Below are 22948 nucleotides of genomic sequence, written 5' to 3'. Positions count from 1 at the left end.
GAACCGCCTAGCTAGCTTAAATAAAGCCTCGTTGATATATAATTCGACGCATTTTTTTTTTAAATGCGGAGAGAGAAAAGGAGGGGGTTTGAGGTTTAATCGCGCCTATACCTCCTCCTGTTTGAAAGGCTTTTGGCCAATTGTCTGTGTATCAATACTTGTACCAAATATAGTGGGAGAAGTGCTTATCGGCCCTATGATGTCATACATGACCAATTGTACTGTGCTGACTCAGTGACTGCGATCAATTGATCCTGCAGCTGTGGGTACCCCCAGTAGATACTTCGCACCTGCACTTGCACTGTGTATCATGATTGTGTTTTACGCACGTTTAATGTGTGAACTCAGGATCTGGAGAAACTACATATCCATGTAGCAAGTAGAGCAGAAAGTGAATATTCGAATGTGATGCTGTATGAACGTACGATTGGCCCACAATGCGCGCTCTCCTCCAGTCCCCATGAGGTCTAGAGCACACACACGAGCTAGCCCTACTTGTGACTGACAAGCGGATAAACTAAATTAATCCATCCGTCGTGCTGCAGCACTCGGGCCAGAGAGCCTTAACCTCCATTCTTCATGCTGTTCTGGATTGCATCTCATTAACGTCGGGGTCCATCATCACGAACACTCCCACCGCTGCTCATTGACACAGTCTCACCTCGAACTGACACCAACCTGAGTCTCCTAAGCAGCTTGTACCTACTCTTTATCCTTAGCCCTCTAAGTAAGGCAGAAAAAAAAAGTCCCCCAGAGTCAGGAACAGCGAGTTTTCTCACCCCGGCCGAATAACTAGTGCCAACGTCCTGCACTTTGATGGTAAATAGGGATCACACCCACCTACCGATCCAGTACCTGAGTTATGTAGCCCACCACCATATGCAGGGCAACCAGCTAGCAAGTCAAACCCCTAGATATAGATCGCACCTCCAAACCCTCCACCCCCGATCTCCGCGGCCTGCTTCACAATTAATCCACCACAACAAACCCCAATCACCACCCAGCACGTTACCTCCCGCACGTTTCACCTTACGACCCTTTACACCCCGCCAAGATCTCCGGCCGATCATACATGCACATCTTGGTCTGTATGTATATGTACCCTACATGACATTCGGTGCCAGGCCGGTGGGGTAGGTGTGCAGTCGTCCTTTGCTGACATTCTTGTGCTGTTACTATTTATAGGCTCCCCCGGCCCCGGCTCCATCCACCCCCTTGTCCTCGCAGTTAACGGCGGCGGTCTGACACACAGCCTATCACTCGACGGTTATTACTGTGCCGGCCACGCGGTTATATTAACTGTGTGGCGCCAAGTGTGGCGGTGCTGTGTCATGAACATACCACTCCTTCTGTGGTCTGGTGATGGAGGAAGGGGGGGAGGCGGTTAAGAAGGCATGAATTAACAGTCATATCCCACTGTCTGGAAATAGTAGAGGGTAGGATCCTTAATTGGTGTTTGTTGCTGGTGGTGTGTGGTGGTAGGCTGGCAGTGGCTGAGCCTCGTCTCAGCCAGTTGAATAGTAGTGCGGACCTGGGAACGGATGAAATCAAGATATTTTTGGCCCTGGACCTATGACGGCATGATCGGGCTGCAGCTGGCAATTGAACATTTTTTTTTTTTGCTTGCTTCGAACACTTCTTCTCCTTTCCCCTGGCTTGAACGCGAACGCTCTGGAGGCTACGGTTTCCTTCCGCGGGCGTCCCAGTGCGGTGTGTGATTGCCACTGTGGTTCCTCGGGACTGGCTGGGGCTCTGGACATATATCTGGCCGCTCTCCTCGCCCCCCTGTACTGCACCGGCTCAACACTAGTATTCCTACGATAAAGATAAACGCTTCAACGTTCACGATACCTACAACCACCACCTCAACACCTACAATCACCACAACGAACAAACACATAAAGAAAATTATGCACTCCCTCCCCATCCCGCTTCCAATCCTGCCCTACACCAGCACCCCAGACTTCATCACGCAGCTCCAGACCTGGGACCACCACCTCAAGTCCCGCCCGCCGCCAACAGAAGCTCAGGTCGCCCGCGCGATACGGCAGAGTCTGTATGCGAGCCGCCACCTGAGTTATAAGGTCCTGGGCTACGAGAACGCGGGGATCGAGGGGTCGAGGTTCGTCGAGGTCTTTTATGGGCCTGGGTGGCCTTGAGCTTGAAATTCCTAGGAGCAATGGGCATGTGGGCGTCTTTTTGTGGAAGGAGGTGATTAGCTGGTATGTACTATGTTGCTGTGTGTATGGACGGGGGGGAGAAGATGTTAATGGGGGGTGTGATAGGGCTTGGAAATACCTCCGGTAGCTGCGCTGGTTAGAGATCGGGCAACAGGCACCGGCATGGGCCTTATGGCCAAGACTCTCTGCTGCACTGGGCTGGATTACTGGACCGAATTGTTGACATTGCCATTGTATATTGGGAAATAGACTCGTACGGCTTACCGGCGTCTGGGGTCCGTGGCACAGCAGGGGAGATCCCGGGCGCCGGTGGCAACGGGGAATGGATGATCTGCGGCAGCGTGGTGGATGGTCATATCTGGGCTACATATACCGGCCGGGGTTCATGCGTGGGGATTATGGGCCTCTGCGGAATGCTTTGTGAGCTTGATGCTGCTGCTGGGGGAGTTGGATTGCGTGTTTCGTCTTCTGCGCGATGATTTGATTGAGCCTGTTGTTTTGGGCTTGACACTCTTTTGGTTTTTGTTTCTTTTGTTGTTTCTTTTGTCTTGGTTCTTTTGTCTTTTGGGTCGGCTTATTTGCATCTTATGAGGGGTAATGGTAATGTGGCTATGTTATAATTATGTGTTGCATGTATAAAATTTTCATATGTCTGCTCTAATTACGGGGTGTCCTGGTGTTTGTTTTTGGTATACGTAGCTTAATAGACTCTTACGCAATATTTCAGTAATGTCTCTGGGCACGATAGTACACTGTATTGGAGACATCGTTAGATGATTTTTACTATGGGTGGGGGCGGGTGGATCGAGATGGGATATCCTCTGGTGGTGATAATTAATGGTAGATTTATCTTTTGATATTTTTGGTTATCCGGGGTGTTTCGTAGTCTAAATTCCATAGCGGTTTCATGTTTGCTATTGAATTCCATTGTTTCATTTTGGTCATGTTGTGATTACCAATTTCAACCCCCAATCGCGGCTCACCACCGGCCACAATCTACATATGGGGGGTGCCATATTCTCAGCCACTATAACCTACCAAGTATGTACCTTCAATAACCCATAAACCTACAAATCTACAAACCCATACTCGTCACCTACCCACCGGCATAACTCATCCCAGCGTCCCCCCCCCTTAATACCACTTTATATTTACCAACGTCGCTGACAAAGCACCACCACCACCGTGCTGCCTTATCATGTTCATGTTATCCGATGCTATTATCCCGCGCACAACCGTTTTTGTTTTGCACTTTGATACGCGCGTCGTTGTCGTCTCTAGTTGCCGTAGTGGAAGATATATAGCTGCTGAGATTGCCGACGGAGATACAACCGCGAATATGCATCTGTTGCTCGTGCACGTATGTATTGTATATATATATGTGTGTGTCGACGTCGGGCGGGGTTGTCTTGGCCATGGTGTAAGCCGCGCTGCTGCTGGAGCGGGGTACTTACTGTCTCTCCATCTTTTCCATCCTGTTGACTGGCTGGAATCAAACCCTCGAATTCCTCCCCACGACGTAGACTGCCGGATAAGGCGAAATTCTTCCTTGTAGGTATTTACACAGATCCAGGTTTCCTTTCCTCCGCGCAAGGCAGGGCAGTGCTGATGAAAAAAAAGTCAAAATTTTTCCTTGTGAGGTGGAGGTGGAGGTGGGGGTGGAAGTGGAGGTGGAGGTGGTAGAGGGGGGGATACGCGTCTTATGTCTGTCTGTCGTGTCTGATCGGATAAATGTAGCTGGGCGAGTGAGAGGTTGTGAAGAGCTGGGTTGTTACTATTGTTAGTAGCGGCCGTGGATGCGGTTGCTTGGTTGGTGGGTGTTATCTTATCGATCAGATCAATTGCGTAAGTCGCTAAGACAGTAGCAGACGGGGCAGTGAGTAACGGAAGGAAGGAGGGTGTTTGTCGAAGGCTTTCTTCTTCTGACTCCGAGCAGTGAGCATGGGCACAGAAGTCAATATTAAACCTCCCCGTGGACCGCCTGATCCCAGCCCTCGTATCGTATCCGCTTATATCCCGTTAATTACGAGTAGAGCCTGCCTTATTTCGCGAGCAAACACTACATACTACATACCCCGTCGTAAGAGAGATTTGATCCGCAATCTCGTGCGTGACGACGACTCGAGGCTGTGTTCGCAGAAAACACACACAGACACAGAGAGAGACAAGAGAGCCGCGTTACCGGTTTTTCCTCTCGTGGGAGCGTAACTGCTGCTGGCTGGCTGGCTGGCTGGTTGGCTGGCATACGTAATGGTGTGAGTTATGCGCAGACACCAACTACCCTGCTCACGCACACACCCGAACCAGGTATTGTGTGTAGTGTAGTGTAGTGACAGGGTTGCTGCACTCCACTCCGTCACGAATCTTGGAACTTCGATAGCAGAGACAGATGCTTTGAGCAGCTGGAGATGGCGGTCCTCGAGTAATTGCTTCCCTGATTTGATGGCTGCATCGCCTTCGATGGGTTCGCCTAATACCAAGACGCACGGTGTAGCTGTAGGTGGCCCTGGAGAGAGCCACCGACCGGTTCATCAGACACTTCACCGCCGGTGTGGTGGTGGGAAAGAAAGGAAGACAGAGAGAGAGGATGGGTATATAGGTGATCGTGTGCGCCCCCGCTGTCTGCTCGTAAGTCTTGCATTTGCTTGATACTTGTTCGCTCGTTCGTTAAATCCTATTGTCCAATTTCACTACTGCTACTGCTGCTCCAACATATCAGTTTGTTTGCTCGTTCGTTATTATTCCTCATTAAGGCCTTGTCGTATCAGTTGTCGATCGCAGAGTGGGTATTATACTAGCTGGTAGGTAGAAGATACTCCACAGCAGTAACAACAGCAGCTATGCGTTTCTCCGCCGTCATCCCGATCGTCCTGTCGACGGTCGCGCTGGCCCTCACATGTCTCGCGCTGTTCTCTGGCCGCGAGAAAGACTTCCTCACAGACGTCTACATCATTAGAGTAAGTCACATCCTCAATACATATCAGCAAACAATACTAACCCCCCCCACAGCTCAACACCACCAACATCGGCGCCAACGCCACCATCCCCACCACCGGCATCGCCAGCGTCGACACGCTCACCTCCCAACTCACCTCCTCCCTCATCTCCTCCACCGCCGCCGCCCTCGGCCTCTCAAACGCCTACACCTTCCACCCCACCGGCTACTGCGAGGCCGCCAACTCCACGGCCATCACCCGCTGCACCTCGCGCCCCATGTTCACGTTCGACCCCGTGGGCATCCTGTCGAAGGAGCTCAACGCCACGGGATTGGGCATCACGTTAGATGACATTGGCTTTCCCACGGACGACGTAAATACCGCGGTAGAGGCGCTCAATATCGCGTATAAGGTCATGTTTGTCACGTACTGTATTGGCGCTGGTGCCGCCGCGATCTGTATCATGGCGGGCCTGATCGGCTGTGGCGGCGGCGGGAGGGGCGTGGCGTGCTGTAATTGGATTTTTGCGACCGTGAGTTCCCCCCCCCCCCCCCCCCCTCCAGTAGTAGTATTATTATAGATGGACATTCTGACTAACATGTTTTGCAGATTGGCTTCCTCGCACTCGGCATTGCCTCCGGCGTCGGCACCGCGCTGGCCGTGAAGCTGACGGAGATTGCGAACCGCGAGCTGCGCAACGTTGGCGTGACGGCCGAGTATAGTGTTGAGTATCTGGGCATCACGTGGGGCGCTGTTGGCGCGATATTGGTGGTGGGCTTGTATTGGTGCGGGGCGTGTATCTCGGGCAGGAGCGAGGGGAGGAGGAGTAAGGAGTATGCGGATGAGGGGGCGATGGGCACGGGGGAGGGGAGGAGGAGGGGGTATTGGTAGGGGGTGTGTGGTAGTTGAGAATTAAGCGTGGATCTGGTGTGGTGGCGGTGGGGGATGGGTGAGAGATGGGGAGGGTTGGGTTGTAGGATGGGATGGGAGCGAGAGGGTAATGATTGAAATGATGGCTTTTCGGACGTGGGCTTGTGGGTGCGGGTCGGATGGAGTTTGGCGTGGCTTTTTTTCATTAAATTTGTAGTTTTTTTTTTCACTTTCTTACACTCTCTCTCGATCTCTATCACTGTCTCTTGGCTTGGTTTCTCTTTCCTTTTTTTGTTTTAAAGATTTCTCTCTTTTTTTTTTTTGTCGGGTCCGCTCCATGTACCATCATCTCATCTGGATCACAGTCATGATACTAGTTTTATTGGGGACAAAAATTTATATACTATCTATGTGTGTTTTTTGAAATGCGTTGGTATCTGGCTGCTATGCTATGCTAACTAATCTGTTTCTTCGTTTTGGGTTTGGGGTGCGGTGGGGGTGGTGGGATCTCTGGTGTTGGTGGTGGGCGTGGAAAATTATAGGGTGCCGGTACCGGGCCGGTGTGTTGGGAGCGAGTGATGGCGTGTGATCCGGTGTGCGGGTGGGCGTGGGGGCGGGGTTTGTGTGATTGTCATATACCGAGACTTATGTAATGAGGCATGGAGAATGTGGTTTTGGTGTTAGCTGGGGATTGAGGTGGGTTATATATGTTTGTAATAAGCCAAATGTTAGTTACGTAGGGGCGGCACGTTGGAACTTGAACTTGCAATACGTATTCAGCGTCCGGTTCATGTAATTTTGAAACATGATTTTTCTATTTTATGCAAGTTTTCATTGACGGAGGTCTAACATTCCCTCTTGCAATTGCGAGACCGGGTAGTGGGGAATATCGCGTTTGGATGTGGTGCGGCCGCGAGTATGGGAACGATAGATGATTACTTCCTGGCACTTTTATTACGTGGTAGTATACGTGGTTTTTAGATGTATACGTATGAGTAGAGGAGGACTCTCAAAGTTAAAGCCAACAAGCTTAAGGTCGAAATATACAAGATTGTAGTGGGAAATGATGGAATAGACATGTTTCGTAACCGGTATTTATGATTTTTTTTTCCCCCGAAATCCCTTCTGGTTGGCATGCGCAGAAAGTGGATTGTACGTAGTTTCGTCACCGTAGAGAAATTATTTACTCCCATTAACCCCCTCGGGACCTGTTTTCTTTTTATTCTTATACTCAAGACTTTCCGGACCCCTGTTTGTTGGTTATCTGGTGGATGATCGAGGGGCGGACAGGCAGGTCTGGGAGTTATGGGTTATATGGGGTGATCTGTTCTTTCCTTGACCTAGTCCGAATAGGCGGTGGCCTTTTTGATTTCCGTTCTCCACAAACGGTGCCAGTGGAAGAGAGAACGGTCTGTTTTGTTTTTGGGCTGTTTTCTAAGGGCTTGGGTTTTCGGCTTTGAGTATATATTGCGGTTGGTTCGGGCGGGTTCTGGAGTACTAGTGTTTCGGGGTGGAATAGAGGCTTTGCTCTTGTGTTTTTATCGGGGGTTCGTTTTGTTTCTGGGTGGAAATGTCATCCCCGGAGGGGGTATATGTAGAGTAGTCCAAATCCGAAAAACTTTGTGTCAGTACGGCCGGGGAAATGTGTCGGGTTTCGACAGAGATAGTTGGCTAGCTAGGCTGCTGGGTCTGGTTAAGATCTACCGCTCGTCTTAACGTATCTGGCCTTTCAACCTTTTTGAACACCTTCACAGACCAGGTGAGCATATATAGACAATATCCAAACCACCCATCAATCCAGAACCGCATCTCTCCAAGCCTCTCTTCCTCCACCTCGGCTGTTCAGGCCAGAAACCTTTGCAATTGTACGCCGCCGGAAGAGACAGCGACCGTCTTCCACGTCGGAACCTACGCGGATGATCTTTCTGCTTGTAGTTTTCCGTGCTTGCCGTGGTATATAAGAAGGCCTGGATTCCTCAACTCAACCCGGGGCGTTGTTAGACCAGGTTGTTCTGGTTATGTTGGTGGGAGGGAGGGTTGCCGGATGCTTAGTTATATGGCGCCGTGTGTGTGTGTCCTTGCGGGGTGGTGTCGTGAGAAGAGGTAGAAGTGATCAAACATGGGAGTTCTTTCTTACCGGCCATCCGATGCGGCCGTGTCTTTAATTGGCTCTTCATTTCGATGGCGATAGTGGACCCACCTAATTTCTCTTTACTGTTGTCGCCAAAGCAATTCAACGGAGTCCGCTATTATATAGCATCAGGCCTGCTAGAGCTAGCTAGCCACTCTAACCCACATCGCCGCGGGCTTCATAACGCGACCGGTACTTCCCACAATGCTATTCACCGCTCCCGAAAGAAGCCGTATTATACGGCCACTCCGTCTCATACCTTCCGCTCCCAGCTGGCGCACCGGGTTTCTGGGGCTGTTGATTCGGTGCCGAGTGCAAATGGACACCGGCTAAGGGATGGGTGTTGTCGCGCGCGAAGTTGTAGTTTGGCGGGTTGTGGCGGGGAGCGTGCGGTGATGCGGAGCGGAGGGTGCGGGTGTAGTGTCGCAACCGCTGGGATGGTGTTGGCTGGGTCTGCTGGTTATATGTGGGGGGGATATGTTCTCCCAGAGAGGGAAGTGTGGGTGCGGTAGAAACACTGCAGTGGGGGGGTTGTAGGGGAGCGTGTTTGATGAGCGGCGACAGATGCGTCGGTGTTTCGTGGTGGGACGTTTGGAGTGACAGAGACCTCCTGGTTGGGACATCACTTTTGGAAACAGTAATAAAATAATGGTAATAATAGATAATAGTACATAAATAGTAGAAAATAGTACTGCAGCTCACAGAGAACTCTACCGCATCTGGCACACACATACATTCCAGCTAGCCCGCATTCGACCCAAATAGTAGAATAGTAGATCCCACTCTTCCCCCCCCCTCCACACACACACACACACACACACACACACACACACACACACACACACACACACACACACACACAACAGAAATAGCCATCCATGCCATTACAAATCCCTCTACAAGTCCCCCTCCACAACCGTTTCTCATTCCCCAGGATCACCGATCATCGGATCTCCGGGCGGAACACACGAGCAAAAGGGCAGTGAGGTGAAGGTGGAAGGGTTCGAACATGGATGCCTCTCCCACCACCCGAAACGTGATTGGCACTTCCCTATTTCCGTGATTGAAATTTCGGGCCTCCGTCCGCCCTGCACACAGAGAAGAACTGGGACTAAAATAAGGGCCCACGCGGCACTTTTACACACATAGCTTGCGGGTTAATTCTGGCTTACGGTGCGGTGCGGTGCAGTGCAGCGGGGGAGAAAAAGGTGTGGAAATCAGAAATCTCCAAGAGGTGCTTCGTAAGTCCCAAGAAAGAGCAGAGTAGAAAGGGAAGGGCCTTGCAGAGAGCCTAGCTAGCTGCAAGGGTGTGTGGGTGTGGTGGGTGTGCTGCTGCACCAAGCGAGCACTAACCCTAACCCACCCTGCGGTCGGAGAATTATTTCGGGGCCCGGGGGGGGGGGGGGAATGCAGACAAGACAGACAGACATGCGTAGCTGTGGCGGCGACGGCGGCACAGACAAGAGAGCCAGGGAAAAACGGGTTTTCCTTCGAGAAGCGGTGGAGGGAGAGATAGGGTGGTTAAATTAGAGGAAGAGAGGAGTTGAGGGGGGTGGGGGGGGGGGGGGGGAGACTCGGGAGAGGGGAGAGGGTGGAGGATAAATTTGGCAATTAGAGTAGACTTACATGCAGTGGGTGTCGGCGCTTCGTTTGGATGGTTTGGGTGGTTTCAGTGGGTTGGGCGCACCGTTGAACGGTGCTGCTGCACGATGCACGTAGGGCAGCTGGGTGCATAGACGCGCGAGTTCTACTCTGCTCTCCTGTGGGTTTCTACTGGGCCAATGCTCATCTCAAGAACGCTCAAGCAGCAGAAGACACAGAAATGTGAGTTGACTCTCTCTCTCTGATCTAGTACATGATGCACCATGGTAAATAAAGAACCGGTGATCGCATACGCGGCTTACTGGGCTTTTCTCGTGTGGGGAAGGGAAGGGAAGGAAGGGAAGGGAACGAGGGAACAAAGGATGGAAGGGACTCAACTGCAGTAACTGCAGTAGCAGCACTGCCCCAATGTCAAGAGACGCAAACGCAAACAGGTAGGGGGGTGAGGCTCGTTTCTGGGCCTACGTGTGTTTCACGTTGGGCTGGAATAGGGAACAGGGAGTTAGCCCCTGGATCTTGGACCCTTCCCCAGCTCTCTCTCTCTCTCTCTCGAGGGGGGAGAAGTCACTGTTCCGTCTCTGTTGCTACTGCTGCTACTGACTGATAATACCACCTCTTGCTCGAAAGAAAGAAAAAGAACAGGAATACATACACTCTCTTTAAGTTTCCTGTGTTCCTTTCGACGTTAAGGCTGTAAGTACACATACTCCCAAACCTGTCACATTGACCTCGTAACTTCTCACCTGCAGCAGGTTGTTTCTCGTCAAAGTCTGCAGGCCTTACACCACCCCTCCCCCCTCCCCCTACTACTTCGTCCCATCATCATCATCATCATCATCATCTTGGAGAAGGAGGACCACTCTCTACCCTCTTCCCCCCTCCACTACCCCCCCCCCCCCCCCCCCCCTCTCCATCCCTTTCATCATTATCTCATCATTCCCCCACGATCCTATCAAATCAGATCTGGTCGGCTTTACTCTCGTTACATAGCACCTGACCTCCTCTGACATTGATTTGCTTTTTTGCTCTATTCTAGTTTACCTGCTCTCTCTCACTCAGCCTGGTGCATCACCTTCGTTAAGTTCCAACAGCAACCTGCAGGGTGCCTATCCAAGTTCTTCTCTGGTCGAAGATCGCATCAGCCCGTCTGCGCCCACTCGCTCTCAGTCTCTCAGTCACTCTCTCACTCGATCGTTTCTTTTCTTTCCTTCTTACTTTCTTTCTTTCCTTCCTTTCGTCCCTACTCAGCAGCAGCAGCAGCTCATCAAGAACGCCTCTGCCTGTCTCTCCCGTCACCAGATTCAATATAACGAAGCCACACCCGCCCCCCACCCACACTCGCTAGAATTCGCGACACGAATTCACAACCATGAAGTTCTCTTCGCTCGCACGAGCACTCGCTTCTACAGCACTGCTAACGGCCTCCCTGTTCTCGAGCTCGGCCGTGGCCATCGATGTCGACCCGACCAACCAAGGTGTGTGTGTTGCTGTTGCTGTTGTGTTGAGCGGCGGCTACAAGCCCCTATTTGTACCCGCCGAGAGTGGAGTAGAGTGACGCTGACATGAACGGCCCCCACGCAGACTCTCTGTTCACCGCTACACAAGAGGTCGCCCTGAAGCTCCGCGCTCTGTACCCCGACAACGAGACCTGGTTCGTGGCCGGTGAGTTTGGGCTCATCCAGACGGCCGATGGAAAGAACAATCAGGGCTACTACTGGTGGGAGGCTGGTGCCACAATGGGGGTATGAGAGCTCCCTGCTGCTGCTGCTGCTGCTGTTTGCGCCGTGTCGCTAATTGGTTTTTTTTTCTCTCCAGGCTTGGATCGAGTATTGGCACTACACGGGCGACGACCAGTTCAACGATATCGTGACGAAGGCACTGCTCAACCAGGTCGGTGAGGACGACAACTACGAGCCCTCCGCGCAGACGCTCTCCCTCGGTAACGACGACCAGGCCTTCTGGGCGCTTTCAGTGCTGTCGGCGGCCGAGCGCGTGTTCCCCAACCCGCCATCGGATAAGCCGCAATGGCTCACGCTGGCCATGGCCGTGTTCAACAGGCAGGCGTCACGCTGGGACGAGCTCAACTGCGGCGGTGGGCTGAGGTGGCAGGTGGTGTCTACGAACGCTGGGTACGACTACAAGAATGCCATCTCCAACGGGCTGTTCTTCCAGATGGGCGCAAGGCTGGCGAGGTATACAGGGAATGCGACGTACGCGGAGTGGGCGGAGAAGGTGTATGATTGGTCAAAGACGACGGGCATCATCTCGAGCGATTACAAAGTCTATGATGGGTCGCATATCCCGACGGACACGAATGGCGATGGAAAGGAGCCTGACTGCCCGGTCACTGAGGTCTATCAGTGGTCGTACAATGCCGGTGTCTACCTCGCTGGTGCCGCCTTCATGTACAACTATGTAATTTCCCCTCTTACCCCCCAGTTCCCCATATTTTGCTTTTGATAGCTAACATCAAGCCAGACCGAGGGTAGCGCAAAATGGCAAAACGAAACCAACAACCTCATGCAGGCCATCCAATCGCCCTTCTTCACCTCCGACTACATCATGCGCGAGTCCGCCTGCGACCCCGCCCCCAGCGACAAGGCCGCCACATGCAACACCGACCAGCGTTCCTTCAAGGCCTACCTCTCCCGCTTCATGGCCTACACCTACCAGATGGCGCCCTTCACCCAGTCCTGGATCCTGCCGCGCCTGCAAGCCAGCGCCGTCGCCGCCGCCGCAACCTGCAACGGCGGCACAGACGGGAAGGTGTGCGGTCTCGCGTGGGTCAAGAAGACATACGACGACTCACCGTACGGTATCGCCGTCGGCGGCCTCGGTGAGCATCTCTCGGTCATGGAGGTCCTGCAGGCAAACTTCATCACTACGGCGGTCCCACCGGTGACGAACAGCACTGGTGGAACGAGTGTGGGTGACCCGACAGCGGGGACGGGAACGTCGTCGCTGGAGAGTAAGCTGCAGACGGACCCGTCGACGACGGGGGATAAGGCGGGCGCGGGCATATTGACGGCGATTGTGCTGGGACTGTTGTTGAGCTTGACGTATTGGCTGCTGAGGGGCTAAACGGTGGATGTACTTATAGTGGTGTTTTTTTTTTATACGTTTTTTCTTTCTTGCGCTTTTTTATTATATATTAGTGGGTCCGGAATTGGGATTTTTTTATTTCTTTTTGGGAGGCTGTGGATCCTGCGATGTGGGGTGGTGGGAGGTGTTTTTTTTTTTTCACAGCCTTTTTTTTTTGTGTGCTTTATTATGTTCTTTCAGGACGGGTTGATTCCTTTGTTGCTAATACCCCCCAGGGGACTACTACCTGACCCACCTACCTTACTCTATTTTTGAAAAAAAAAAACCCTCCCCGCCGTATGGGACATATACCATATCCAACTTTTGGTATACGTCTTCACTCTTCTGTATCTTATCTCATCGTATCTACAAAATCCTTCTTTTTGTTGTCCATTTTTTTTTTTTGTGTGTGTGTGTGTTTGTGTTTGTGGTTGATGCTGTTCTTGTTAATGTTTACTCTTTTTTTTTTTTTTATTTTTTACTTCACTTATATTCGTTTCGGTACTACTGCTTAGGTGGTTTACTGTGAGCCTTTTTTTTGTGTGTGTTTTGTTGTAGATAGAACAATTGGAATATAGCGCTAGATCTAATTACGTACAATGTAGTAGTGAGGAAGGTTTGGCAGTGAGAATGAGTGCGATTGAGTGAGAGCGAGTGAGGGGGAATGTGCGAGTGAGTGCAAGTGACTGAGCGAGCGAAAGAGTGGGAGTGGTGCCAAGAGAGAGGTATACGTAACCTATGACCCATGCCAAGAAGGGGCGAGTGATGGACTGTGCGGTGGTGGGATTTTCGGGGAGGTGTCTTGGGGCGTGTGTGGAGTGAAAGCGGACGATCGGGGTGGAAAAGGTGGAGGGGATGTCGGGGTGGGGATATGGGTAGAGGGAGGAGCTAGAGGTGAGAATATAAAGCCGGTGATGAGGTATGAATACCAGCCCTCGAGCTCGGGGACTAGAAAGCTTTCACGATGTTGATCTGCGAGACATATGTCTCGCTGCCTACATACTTTTCTGTAGAAACCACCGAACCACGGCTCCGCCCGAGACTATCATAGCCAAGGGTTGCGGTTCTCTGTGGATCGCCGAGGTAGGTATGCGATAGGGAGGAGTAAGTACTGCAGTTTGTATCTATGGTGCCATAGGAGTTTTGGCTGAAGGGCAGAGAGTGCTTCGGGTTGTATCTTCCACCCCCACATGGCCAACACGCGTCGCCACCGCCGGCTTATCGCCGCTGTCGAGGGGGGGAAACTTGTTCAACTCCTCCAAGTGGAACCGTGTGGACGGCGTTCAGTGTATATGCTAGATTTTGTAGTTATGTTGTTTAGCAGTTTATCTTCCAGTGGTCGGAAAGGCGTCGACTCGCTGAGGAGCTACCATGCCAAACCTTCGCTTTCTGCAGCAATAGTTGGTTACTAATCAGTTGCTACTATTTCGGCCGCATTGGGAAGTGCTTAGTAGCGGGTCATGGGCTATCACCCGCTAGCTGTCACGCACGCGACATTTCTGCCCCGCCAGCGAAAAATGCATTCTCTGGGGAGATGTAAACTCGGCTCGAGGTGGTTGTGTAATCGATAGGAGCTACTGCGAGGGAGCCAGGAATAAGCTTTGTATTCCGTGAAGGTCCTGTCTGTATTGTTGTAGCCACGAGCAAACCTTACACGTACCGCAGCGCTCATTATCGACTAAACGAAGATGCTGCCGTGCTCTAGATGCTGGCTGACCGTTATAGGCTGGGGTGTAGGTTGGAAGGTCGTGGGTGCATGTAGTGGGTGGTGCCGAAGGCCTGGCCGGCTAGCTTACGTAGCTGGATGACCCCGCTCCCGCGCTCACTCAGCACCTCCGCGTCCGCTGTCCTCATCCTGGTGATTAGGCCGAGGGTGGTGTGCTTTCGTACAGAGATTGAGTGTTCTCTGGTATTATCTATGTGAGGGCGTGGGGTTGGGAGCTTGCAGAGCGAGAGGTTCTATCGAATTGCAATTGAGACCTGGCCGTAGACATAGATGGAGGTGGTAGGCCGGAGGCCAAATAATTCAGGTATAACCCTAACCTTAGCGTAATCTACAACAATGCGGCATTCGGAAACGGATTTGTACATGAGGTTTCTTGAAAAACAGAATGGAGTTGCGATTAGCATATGGTACTCTTTGCTATGTGTTATTCTGTCTAGTCAGTATTAGATAACTTGCCCTACCCTTTACTTGAGACCTTTCTTGCGTTGGGAGGATACTTGGTTTTATGTGTAGCGTTTACCTATTCTGCTTAAACCTCTACTAATTTCCGTTGCCGTGAACATCCGAATAGCCGGTAAGATGGCTCGCTGTTTCTCAGCCCGTAAACACCGTATCAAAATGCAGCCCTAGCAAGAGCAGAGGGCCCAACGTCTTTCCAAACTAGAAACCGCCATATAATGCCCCATTATTGCAGCGCGTCTTTCGGTGTTGCGGTGCCGTTTATCTCCAGGGTATAAAACCACTCTTACAGCTGCTTTCAAGATCGGCAGCCCCACGATACGTCGATCCCCAACGCCTTGGCAATGTCCCCGATGTCCGCGGCCAATGATGTATTTGGGTTTGCACCCTTCGTGGAGAGCTTCGTATTGCTTATTGGACGCGGAATGTTACTCTTGCCTGGTCAGAGTAAAGAGAGGCCGAAATGGCAGGCGGGGAGGGCTGCATCAGTGGGTTCGTCGTCTTCTTAAGGTAGCGAGGTATAATAAGTTATGAGTGGTATAGGGTGAAATATAAAGTATGCTCCTGGTAGCAGTATCTAGATATCCGGATAGCAGTGAGAAAGGATACTCATCTCTGTCCTGACATCCACTGCAGCAGCTACTCCATACGCACCTCACAATGGTCACCGTCCCGCCCTACCTGCAGATCTCGCAGCAAAAGCTGAAAGAGCGCGCTGCCCAAATCCCAACTGAATATTTGCTTACCCCCGAACAGCTCTCACAGTTGAACTCCCAACACAACATCACGCACCTCCCTAGATCTGAGGAGTTCTTCACCCCCGCCGAGATCACAATAATCAACTCCTCCGCGCCAACCATCGTCGCAAAGACCAGCGCCGGCGAGTGGAGTGTGCAGGAAGTGATAGAGGCGTTTCTTAAAGCTGCGATGATTGCGCACCAGGCGGTATACCGCCCTTCTTTACCAGTAAGCTGGGGGCGTGTTTCTGTAGTAGAGCTGACAGTAGCGGCGACAGACAAACTGCCTCACAGAGATCCCCATCCCTGAAGCTCGCGCGCTCGCAAAAAGCCTTGACACCACCCCAACTGCTCCACGAGGCCCCCTCTATGGTCTCCCCATCTCGCTCAAAGACTGCTTCAACATCTACCCCTCCGTCTACTCCACCTCTCTGGGCCTCACCGCATGGGCCACCGCACAGACCCCCGCACCCCCCGAGTCCATACTCGTCACGCTCCTCCGCGACCTCGGCGCAATCCCAGGCCACGTCAAGACCAACGTGCCTACCGGGATGATGATGATCGAGGGCGAGAACCGCCTCTGGGGGCAGACTCTTAACCCATTCAGCAAGGTTCTCTCCCCCGGGGGATCGTCAACTGGCGAGGGTGTGCTCGGTGCGCTGCGCGGCGCCCTGGTCGGCGTCGGAACAGACATTGGCGGGAGCATCAGGGTCCCGGCGAGCTGGGGGGGACTGTATTCGCTGAAGCCGTCGTCTGGGAGGTTCCCGATTATGGGGACGAGGAGCATTATAAGTGGGCTGCGCGCGATCAATATGGTGAATGGGCCGATGGCAGCAGAGCTGGAGAGCGTGAGGATGTATTGTAAGGCTGTGGTGGGCGCGGAGCCGTGGAGGTATGATCCGGGGTGTGTGCCGATTCAGTGGCGGGAGGGGCAGATGCCGGTGGGGAGGAAGTTGAGGGTTGGGGTGCTGAGGAATGATGGGGTTGTGAGGTGCCAGCCGCCGGTGGAGAGAGCGGTGGATACTGTTAGGAAGGCGCTGGAAGACTCGGGGGAGGTGGAGGTTGTGGACTGGTGAGTGTAGTATTTCAATTTGATATTAGTATCGTCGAGTATTGGAAAACTCACACCTCTATAGGGAACCATTCAAACACGCCGAAATCAGCACCCTTGTGGGAAGAATCTTGACCGCTGACGGCGGCCGCTATATCGCCGGCCTAATCAACGCAACCCAGGAGCCCTGGTACGACTCGATGCTCCCCTACAAGGCTGTGTCTAGCTCCCCCGACACCGACATCCCTACCAGCGCCATGTGGGGGCTGCAGAACCTCCAGAGCACCCTACAAAAGGAGCACCTCGACCACTGGCGCGCCAGTGGCGTGGACGCCGTGATTGCACCTGTGGCGCCGTGGGCGGCTGTCCGCAGAAGGGCGAGCGCAAGGATGCCGTATATGGGGTACACGTCTGTATGGAACTTCCATGACTATGTGGCGGCGACGCTGCCAGTCACGATGGCGGATAGGAGCGTGGATCTCAGGGATGAGGGATATGTGCCGGTTAATGAGATAGATAGGGCCGTGTGGGAGGACTATGAGCCTGATGTGTATCATGAGGGGCCGGCGGGGGTGCAGGTTCTATGTGGGAGGTTGGAGGAGGAGAAGTGTTTGGAGGTGGTGGGGTTTGTGGATGCGTTGTTGAGAGGTAAGGCAGCGAGTGATGGGATGTGAATCAGAATTGTTTGTTTGTGTCCTCGGCGGGTACGTGGAGTATCTATCTAGTTAATGAAAAGAGAGCGTATGTGTTGGGATTTTGTTAAAACTATATCTCCACTTCTGTACACGCCTTAATTGAAATGAAAATCAAAGTACGAACTGAAATACTCAGCGTTGGTGATGGTCCGGGGTTACGGCGCGGCGTGATAACTATTCGGAGATTATAGGCCCTATAGAAAAAGGTTTAGAATGGTGGTTGATAATCGTCGCTAAGTGAGAAAATCTTAAAGGAAATGCAGCTGTCTAACAGAGGGTCAGCCTTCAAGCACAAGTGCTTCTGTTTCTTTTTACCCTGATTTATATCCATCCATCAACCCAGGTTTCGTGATATGCGCCTTGTGGTGATATATATGGCGTGCCTCCATGCTTCTGTTGGCCACGAAAGTGTAGCCTACACCATGGCTAGAAATTGTCGAGCAGCTGCTTCAGTTTGTTTTTTTGGGGGGGGGTGTTTTCTTGAATAAATCTTGGGTTCAGGGCGTCTCCGAGATTCGATATTGTGGGTAGTAGTTGAAGAGAGTGTGTGTGTAGGGGGAAGATGGTGGGAGGGAGAGTGAAGAAAGAAGAGGAAGGGGAGAGAGGAGCAAAGAGAGGAGGTTGATAGACGATGATATTCGTATATTCATATACTTAAGTGATCAGGCTGCTTCGTATGCAAGTCTGGGTATACATGTAGAACACTAGTAACACATCACCCCTCTATAAACGGATTAAGAAAAATACATACCATCTACCGCCGTAGCCCAGTCGCTATGGTGTCGCCCAGAGGGGCCGAGGTCGGCGGTTAGAATCGCCCACCTCCCAGGCTTGGTGGAAACACTGTGTGACTGGGTAGAAAGGAGCAGAGCGGGATGCCTCTCCTTTTTGTTGCTCTTGACCTTTGAACGGGATTATCTTTTTCTTCAGGTTTGCTAGTTTCTGTTCGGGGGTAAAAGGATATTGGGGCTGTGGTCTGTGTGGCGGGATCGGAGTATCATGTGGGGATATATTGTAGGGGTGGGGGGTTGTGTGTTGGTGGGTATAAGTACTAGCAGTGGCCAAACTCGCGGCCGCAGGTTGTTGATTTTCCAATGCGTACGTACTGTGAGGATATATACCTGTTGATATTCCTTTCAATTCTCTCCCCGATCTATCTCTCCCGTGAGATCCGAAGACCGCCCCCGCCGGTGAAGTTAATGATTACCCCATACTAGTATCCCGTTGACGATGCTACCCAGTGAATAGAACGATTTAATGACACCTCCCTGTACCCGCGTGGATAAATAGCTTTTGATACGTCCCCGTTGATCAATTGATGATAGTTTTAGATCTCTCTATATACCCCCAGTTTCACGAACTTGACAAAGTACCGTTTAACATTTGGTTTGCATTATATCAGGTATGCCCTTGGGGGATGGCCGTGGGTGGACTGGTTGCAATCATGCAGGGTGTGTGACAAAACCTTCAAATCCTTAAAACCTTATTTGAACCTCGGGCACACACTCACCCGCATATATATAGACATCAGTGTCAAGGCTGGATTGAATTCAAAGCTTCTCCCTTCATATTCTCTTCCATCTTCACCACCTTCGTCAAGTTTCAACACTCGCTCATCTACCGTCACTAGTTGGTCCTGTTAGGAAAAGTCACTGGTCACCCGTCAGCGGTGCTAGTAGAGGGTAGCGGGTAGTTAGTGGATAGCGTGTAGTTAGCAGCATACCATGTACTTAGCTGTTCCGTGTCACGACACTCCTAATCTAATCACTTCATCAAAAGGTCCATGCTTCATCAACACTCACTCGCTTGTCGTCTTTGTCACCATAGAGTAGCACGCGCGCACGGCTCAATGGGGGAGGTGGATCGATATAGTAATATGCGTGAGGTGCTTGGGAATAGAAGCTGGTATTGTAAATGACATTCTATCTAATGATCTATATATAAAATACGCGTTACGTTCTAGTGACGATGCTCCGGTCGGTTTCGCGCGTGCAGTGTTGTAAATCTAATCATCGATGTGTTCCGTATATAGGGTTAGGTTTATAGATTAGCTACCTCTCACTCGCAAAGTTGGAATCAGAATTTGTAAGGTGAAAAGAGAATCTCGATTCTTTAAAACGATAAGCTAATTTGATTTGCGTTACATTCTGATAAAATGAGAAAAATAAAATAGCTGAGAATCTGAAAAATTGAAAAAATAATCAAACGATCCGCCCTCGCAAATCCAAAGAAATGTTGAACTCAAAGAGAAGAGAATCCCCCCGCGGCCTGCTTTCGAGTTCCAGTAAAGACTATGGCAGACGCGCTATATCTATTTACCGCTGTTGTTGTAGGCAAGCCTGGTAGTGGTGGTGTCACGCGCACGGCTGGTCACGCGCACGGCATTAGGAACTCCAAGGTTCTTGATCCTAACAGTAACCGCTTTTGAACCCGAAATTCCCTCATCGGCAATAAGACAGGCAGCCAGGCCAGCTACGTGAGGACTTGCCATGGAGGTACCACTGATGGTATCGGTGGCGTCGTTTGAGCCAATCCACGCCGATGTTATTTCATGTCCTGGTGCAAAGATATCGACAGCGGGCCCAAAGTTGGAGTACCTATCAAATCATTTGTGTTAGGGATTGATTCACAACAGCCAAAAGCGAGACTGGGATCTACATACTCAGTCATCTCGTCTTTGATGTTGGTTGCGCCAACAGTAATGGCAGACTGGGCGGAAGCTGGCGAGGTAGTCGATGCATCCACCCCCTCATTTCCCGCGGCAACAACGAAGGTCATGCCAGAGGCGGCAGCGGCGTTGACGGCCTTATTGAGAGCAGCAGAGTATCCACCACCAAGAGACATGTTTGCAACACACTTGGACGATTTTCCCTTGGATCTGGCGTCGGATGTAGCCCATTCAATGCCCTTCATGACACCAGAGTTGGATCCGGTTCCATATTTGCCACCAAGAACCTTGACAGCAATAAGATGGGCCTTTTTAGCAAGGCCGTAGGTAGAACCGGCGATGGTACCGGCAACATGTGTCCCATGTCCACCTTCATCATCATTAATAGCGTCCACCATGTTGGTCCCCCATGTAGCCCGACCGCCAAACTCCTCGTGTTTGATGTTGATGCCAGTGTCAATTACATACGCATTGACGCCCTCTCCGGCGGACTCGGGGTAGTGATAGCTCGATAGATCACCCCCGGCCTTATGTGAGATGCGTGCAAGACCCCATGATGGGACCGTGTCCTGCGTGACAAATTTCTGTGCACGCATCACTTGGTCTTGTTCGACAAAGTCCACCTATAATTGTTGGCGATATAGTTAGAAATATGACTAGAGATAAAGTTTAGGAGGATATGGTATGTCAGTATTTCTACGAACCTCAGGGCTGTTCTTGATGTGTTCAAGGGTGTCTGGATGAAAAGCACCGTAGTAGGACTTGAAACTGCCAAAGCAGCATCTCTCGCGCAATCCACACAGGGTGGAGTCTTCGGTGCTGCTGGCGCTCATGCGGTCCGTGTGATGGGACATTACTGACTGGACATGGGTCTCGAAATTCTCTTCCTCAACGTCTTCCTTGAGGACAACGATGTAGTTTTTGGAAATGGCCTCTACGGAAGCAGTGCTCATTTCAGGTTCGGGAAAGGGATGCATGATGAATAGGATTTGGAAGGTTGAAGTTTGAGTGAGTTTTTTTTTGAAATCTTTAGAAGGATCTTTGAGTAGTGGAGGATGGGTAGATGAAGTGGAGATGATGTTGTGAGAAAATTAACGTTTCGCGGTGGGAACAGACCGGCCTTTATAGATACAGAATTCCGGGGTCCTTCTCCCCCACAATGATGAATCCTACTACTAACAAGACTATCAGATGCCTTATTGTCAGACCCCGCAAGCTAGGTGCTTACTTTGGACAGCCTTGCCAACCCTGTGCCCTGAACCGGTCTTGACATCTGGAGCCGGGGGGATATCTGTTTCGTCGATCGAGAGCTGAGAGCAAGCATACATCGTTCAGAGAAAGCTATAGCAAGCCTCATGCTCACGAATCTGACAACCCGTGATGTCATGATACCATTGCTTAATGCGGATTGACTGAATATATCGCGCACATTAAGGACTTACTATCCTGAAAGGTTGTTATTCCCCGTATCAGAGCTTTAGCTAAAGTGACTCCCCACTCTTTTGGGCGTCAAGAACATAGAATTGTATGGGCACTACATCCTTACTTCTATAGGTAGAGTTCCGATAACACAATGTCGTATCTATGGCGCACAAAGAACTTGAAATGATATCGTGGCATGCTAGGATAAGTACTTTTATTTTCAGAAGGACAAGGAGTTAACGTACAATACCTAATAATCCCAGCCATCGCACTACTAGTGTGTACTTGAATCTTTGTAGCAACGTCAGTGCCAACGAAACTATACGACTGCAAAAGAAAATCCACACAAAGCAGTATCAAATACTAGTAGCAACGAGTCAAGCAACCAATGAAGCGTTGTGAGGTGCGGACTTCGTCATGACACTCATATGAGTATGAGTACCGACGGTTTGCCCCTCAAGAACCTCGAAGAACGAAAGAAAGCTCTTCAGCCTGCAATACTCACGAGCCAGTGAGATACAGTAATAGTAACGAGATGTGCAGTTTCTACTTGATGCGCGCGCTGCCCACATTACGCGTCACGTGTAGCAACCTGACAGGTCAACTTCAGTTGGATTAGCAGGGTCGACTTAACTACGATATGCGCCGAACGAAGGCCAGATACCCGGTCTGATAGGGGCATCGCAGGATCTACCAGATACGAGATGGGCTTGATGGAAATCAATGTAAACATTGATGTCATTACCCATCACGAAAAAGGGATCATCACCCTTAGCTACCGTTGATTTGACGTTGATGTAAAGCAAGTGCCATGGAGCCATCTGTCAAAAGTGGTTTCCTGAACCAAACACACTGCTTAACGCTAACGTCGATCTTCTGACAGGCATTAATGATCACTGGTGCGATACAATCTGCTGCATGGCGGGATCTTATTGCTGCACGGGGGTGCTACGCTAGCGCTACCGAGCCCAATCAAGAGGTTGATTGGAGAGGTTGCACCGTAAAAAGCAATCGGAGTGTGGGCGTGAGGAGGGCCAATCAGGATCAACCTAAATAGCTGCGAGATGTGTTGACTGACTGGGAGAGCAGAGACGTTTAAACAAAGTGTGGCAAACAAAGATGGCTGAGTACATAGCTGTGAATCGCAGATATCGCCACTTGGTACACTGAGGAGTAGCTTTTGTTTCGTTTTGATCAATTGAGAATACTAGTAACAGGCCCCCCCCGCCCTTCACGCCGATGTCCCAATTCATCTCTTTCTCGCCCTAGTTAAAACACAACGAAACAACACGTAAGATTATTGGTGGCGGCTAGGCAGGTCGAATCGACAGCGAGTATCACAACTAAAGGAGATCCATATCCGCGATTGTTTCGAACCCGTGATTTGTTT

General features: G+C 51.1%; 6 protein-coding genes across 6 annotated transcripts; 5 read left to right on the top strand and 1 right to left on the bottom strand.

Moving 5' to 3' along the window:
• Positions 1-1910: 1910 nt before the first annotated feature.
• On the top strand, positions 1911-2159 carry H6S33_001025 (uncharacterized protein; the record flags this gene model as incomplete). Its single annotated transcript, XM_044832646.1, has 1 exon — positions 1911-2159. One exon carries the CDS (start codon positions 1911-1913, stop codon positions 2157-2159), a length of 249 nt encoding a protein of 82 aa, XP_044693992.1.
• A 1219-nt stretch (positions 2160-3378) lies between these two features.
• Positions 3379-4978, top strand: H6S33_001024 (uncharacterized protein; the record flags this gene model as incomplete). Its single annotated transcript, XM_044832635.1, has 8 exons — positions 3379-3540; positions 3717-3735; positions 3801-3884; positions 3965-3993; positions 4049-4056; positions 4511-4602; positions 4675-4808; positions 4949-4978. 8 exons carry the CDS (start codon positions 3379-3381, stop codon positions 4976-4978), a joined length of 558 nt encoding a protein of 185 aa, XP_044693991.1.
• A 42-nt stretch (positions 4979-5020) lies between these two features.
• H6S33_001023 (uncharacterized protein) lies at positions 5021-6007 on the top strand (the record flags this gene model as incomplete). The annotated part of the gene is made up of 3 exons (XM_044832624.1): positions 5021-5137; positions 5190-5648; positions 5726-6007. The coding sequence occupies 3 exons, from the start codon at positions 5021-5023 to the stop codon at positions 6005-6007; spliced, it is 858 nt and encodes a 285-aa protein (XP_044693990.1).
• A 5081-nt stretch (positions 6008-11088) lies between these two features.
• On the top strand, positions 11089-12800 carry H6S33_001022 (uncharacterized protein; the record flags this gene model as incomplete). Its single annotated transcript, XM_044832613.1, has 4 exons — positions 11089-11194; positions 11301-11461; positions 11535-12134; positions 12198-12800. The coding sequence occupies 4 exons, from the start codon at positions 11089-11091 to the stop codon at positions 12798-12800; spliced, it is 1470 nt and encodes a 489-aa protein (XP_044693989.1).
• Positions 12801-15645: 2845 nt separating this feature from the next.
• On the top strand, positions 15646-17447 carry H6S33_001021 (uncharacterized protein; the record flags this gene model as incomplete). Its single annotated transcript, XM_044832602.1, has 3 exons — positions 15646-15930; positions 16001-16794; positions 16859-17447. The coding sequence occupies 3 exons, from the start codon at positions 15646-15648 to the stop codon at positions 17445-17447; spliced, it is 1668 nt and encodes a 555-aa protein (XP_044693988.1).
• A 2332-nt stretch (positions 17448-19779) lies between these two features.
• H6S33_001020 (uncharacterized protein) lies at positions 19780-21113 on the bottom strand (the record flags this gene model as incomplete). The annotated part of the gene is made up of 3 exons (XM_044832591.1): positions 19780-20065; positions 20131-20759; positions 20841-21113. 3 exons carry the CDS (start codon positions 21111-21113, stop codon positions 19780-19782), a joined length of 1188 nt encoding a protein of 395 aa, XP_044693987.1.
• Positions 21114-22948: the final 1835 nt, after the last annotated feature.

This window comes from Morchella sextelata (genome assembly GCF_020137385.1).
Source record: "Morchella sextelata strain SCLS chromosome Unknown scls_10, whole genome shotgun sequence".
NCBI lineage: Eukaryota > Fungi > Ascomycota > Pezizomycetes > Pezizales > Morchellaceae > Morchella > Morchella sextelata.
This window is presented reverse-complemented; position numbering and strand designations above follow the sequence as displayed.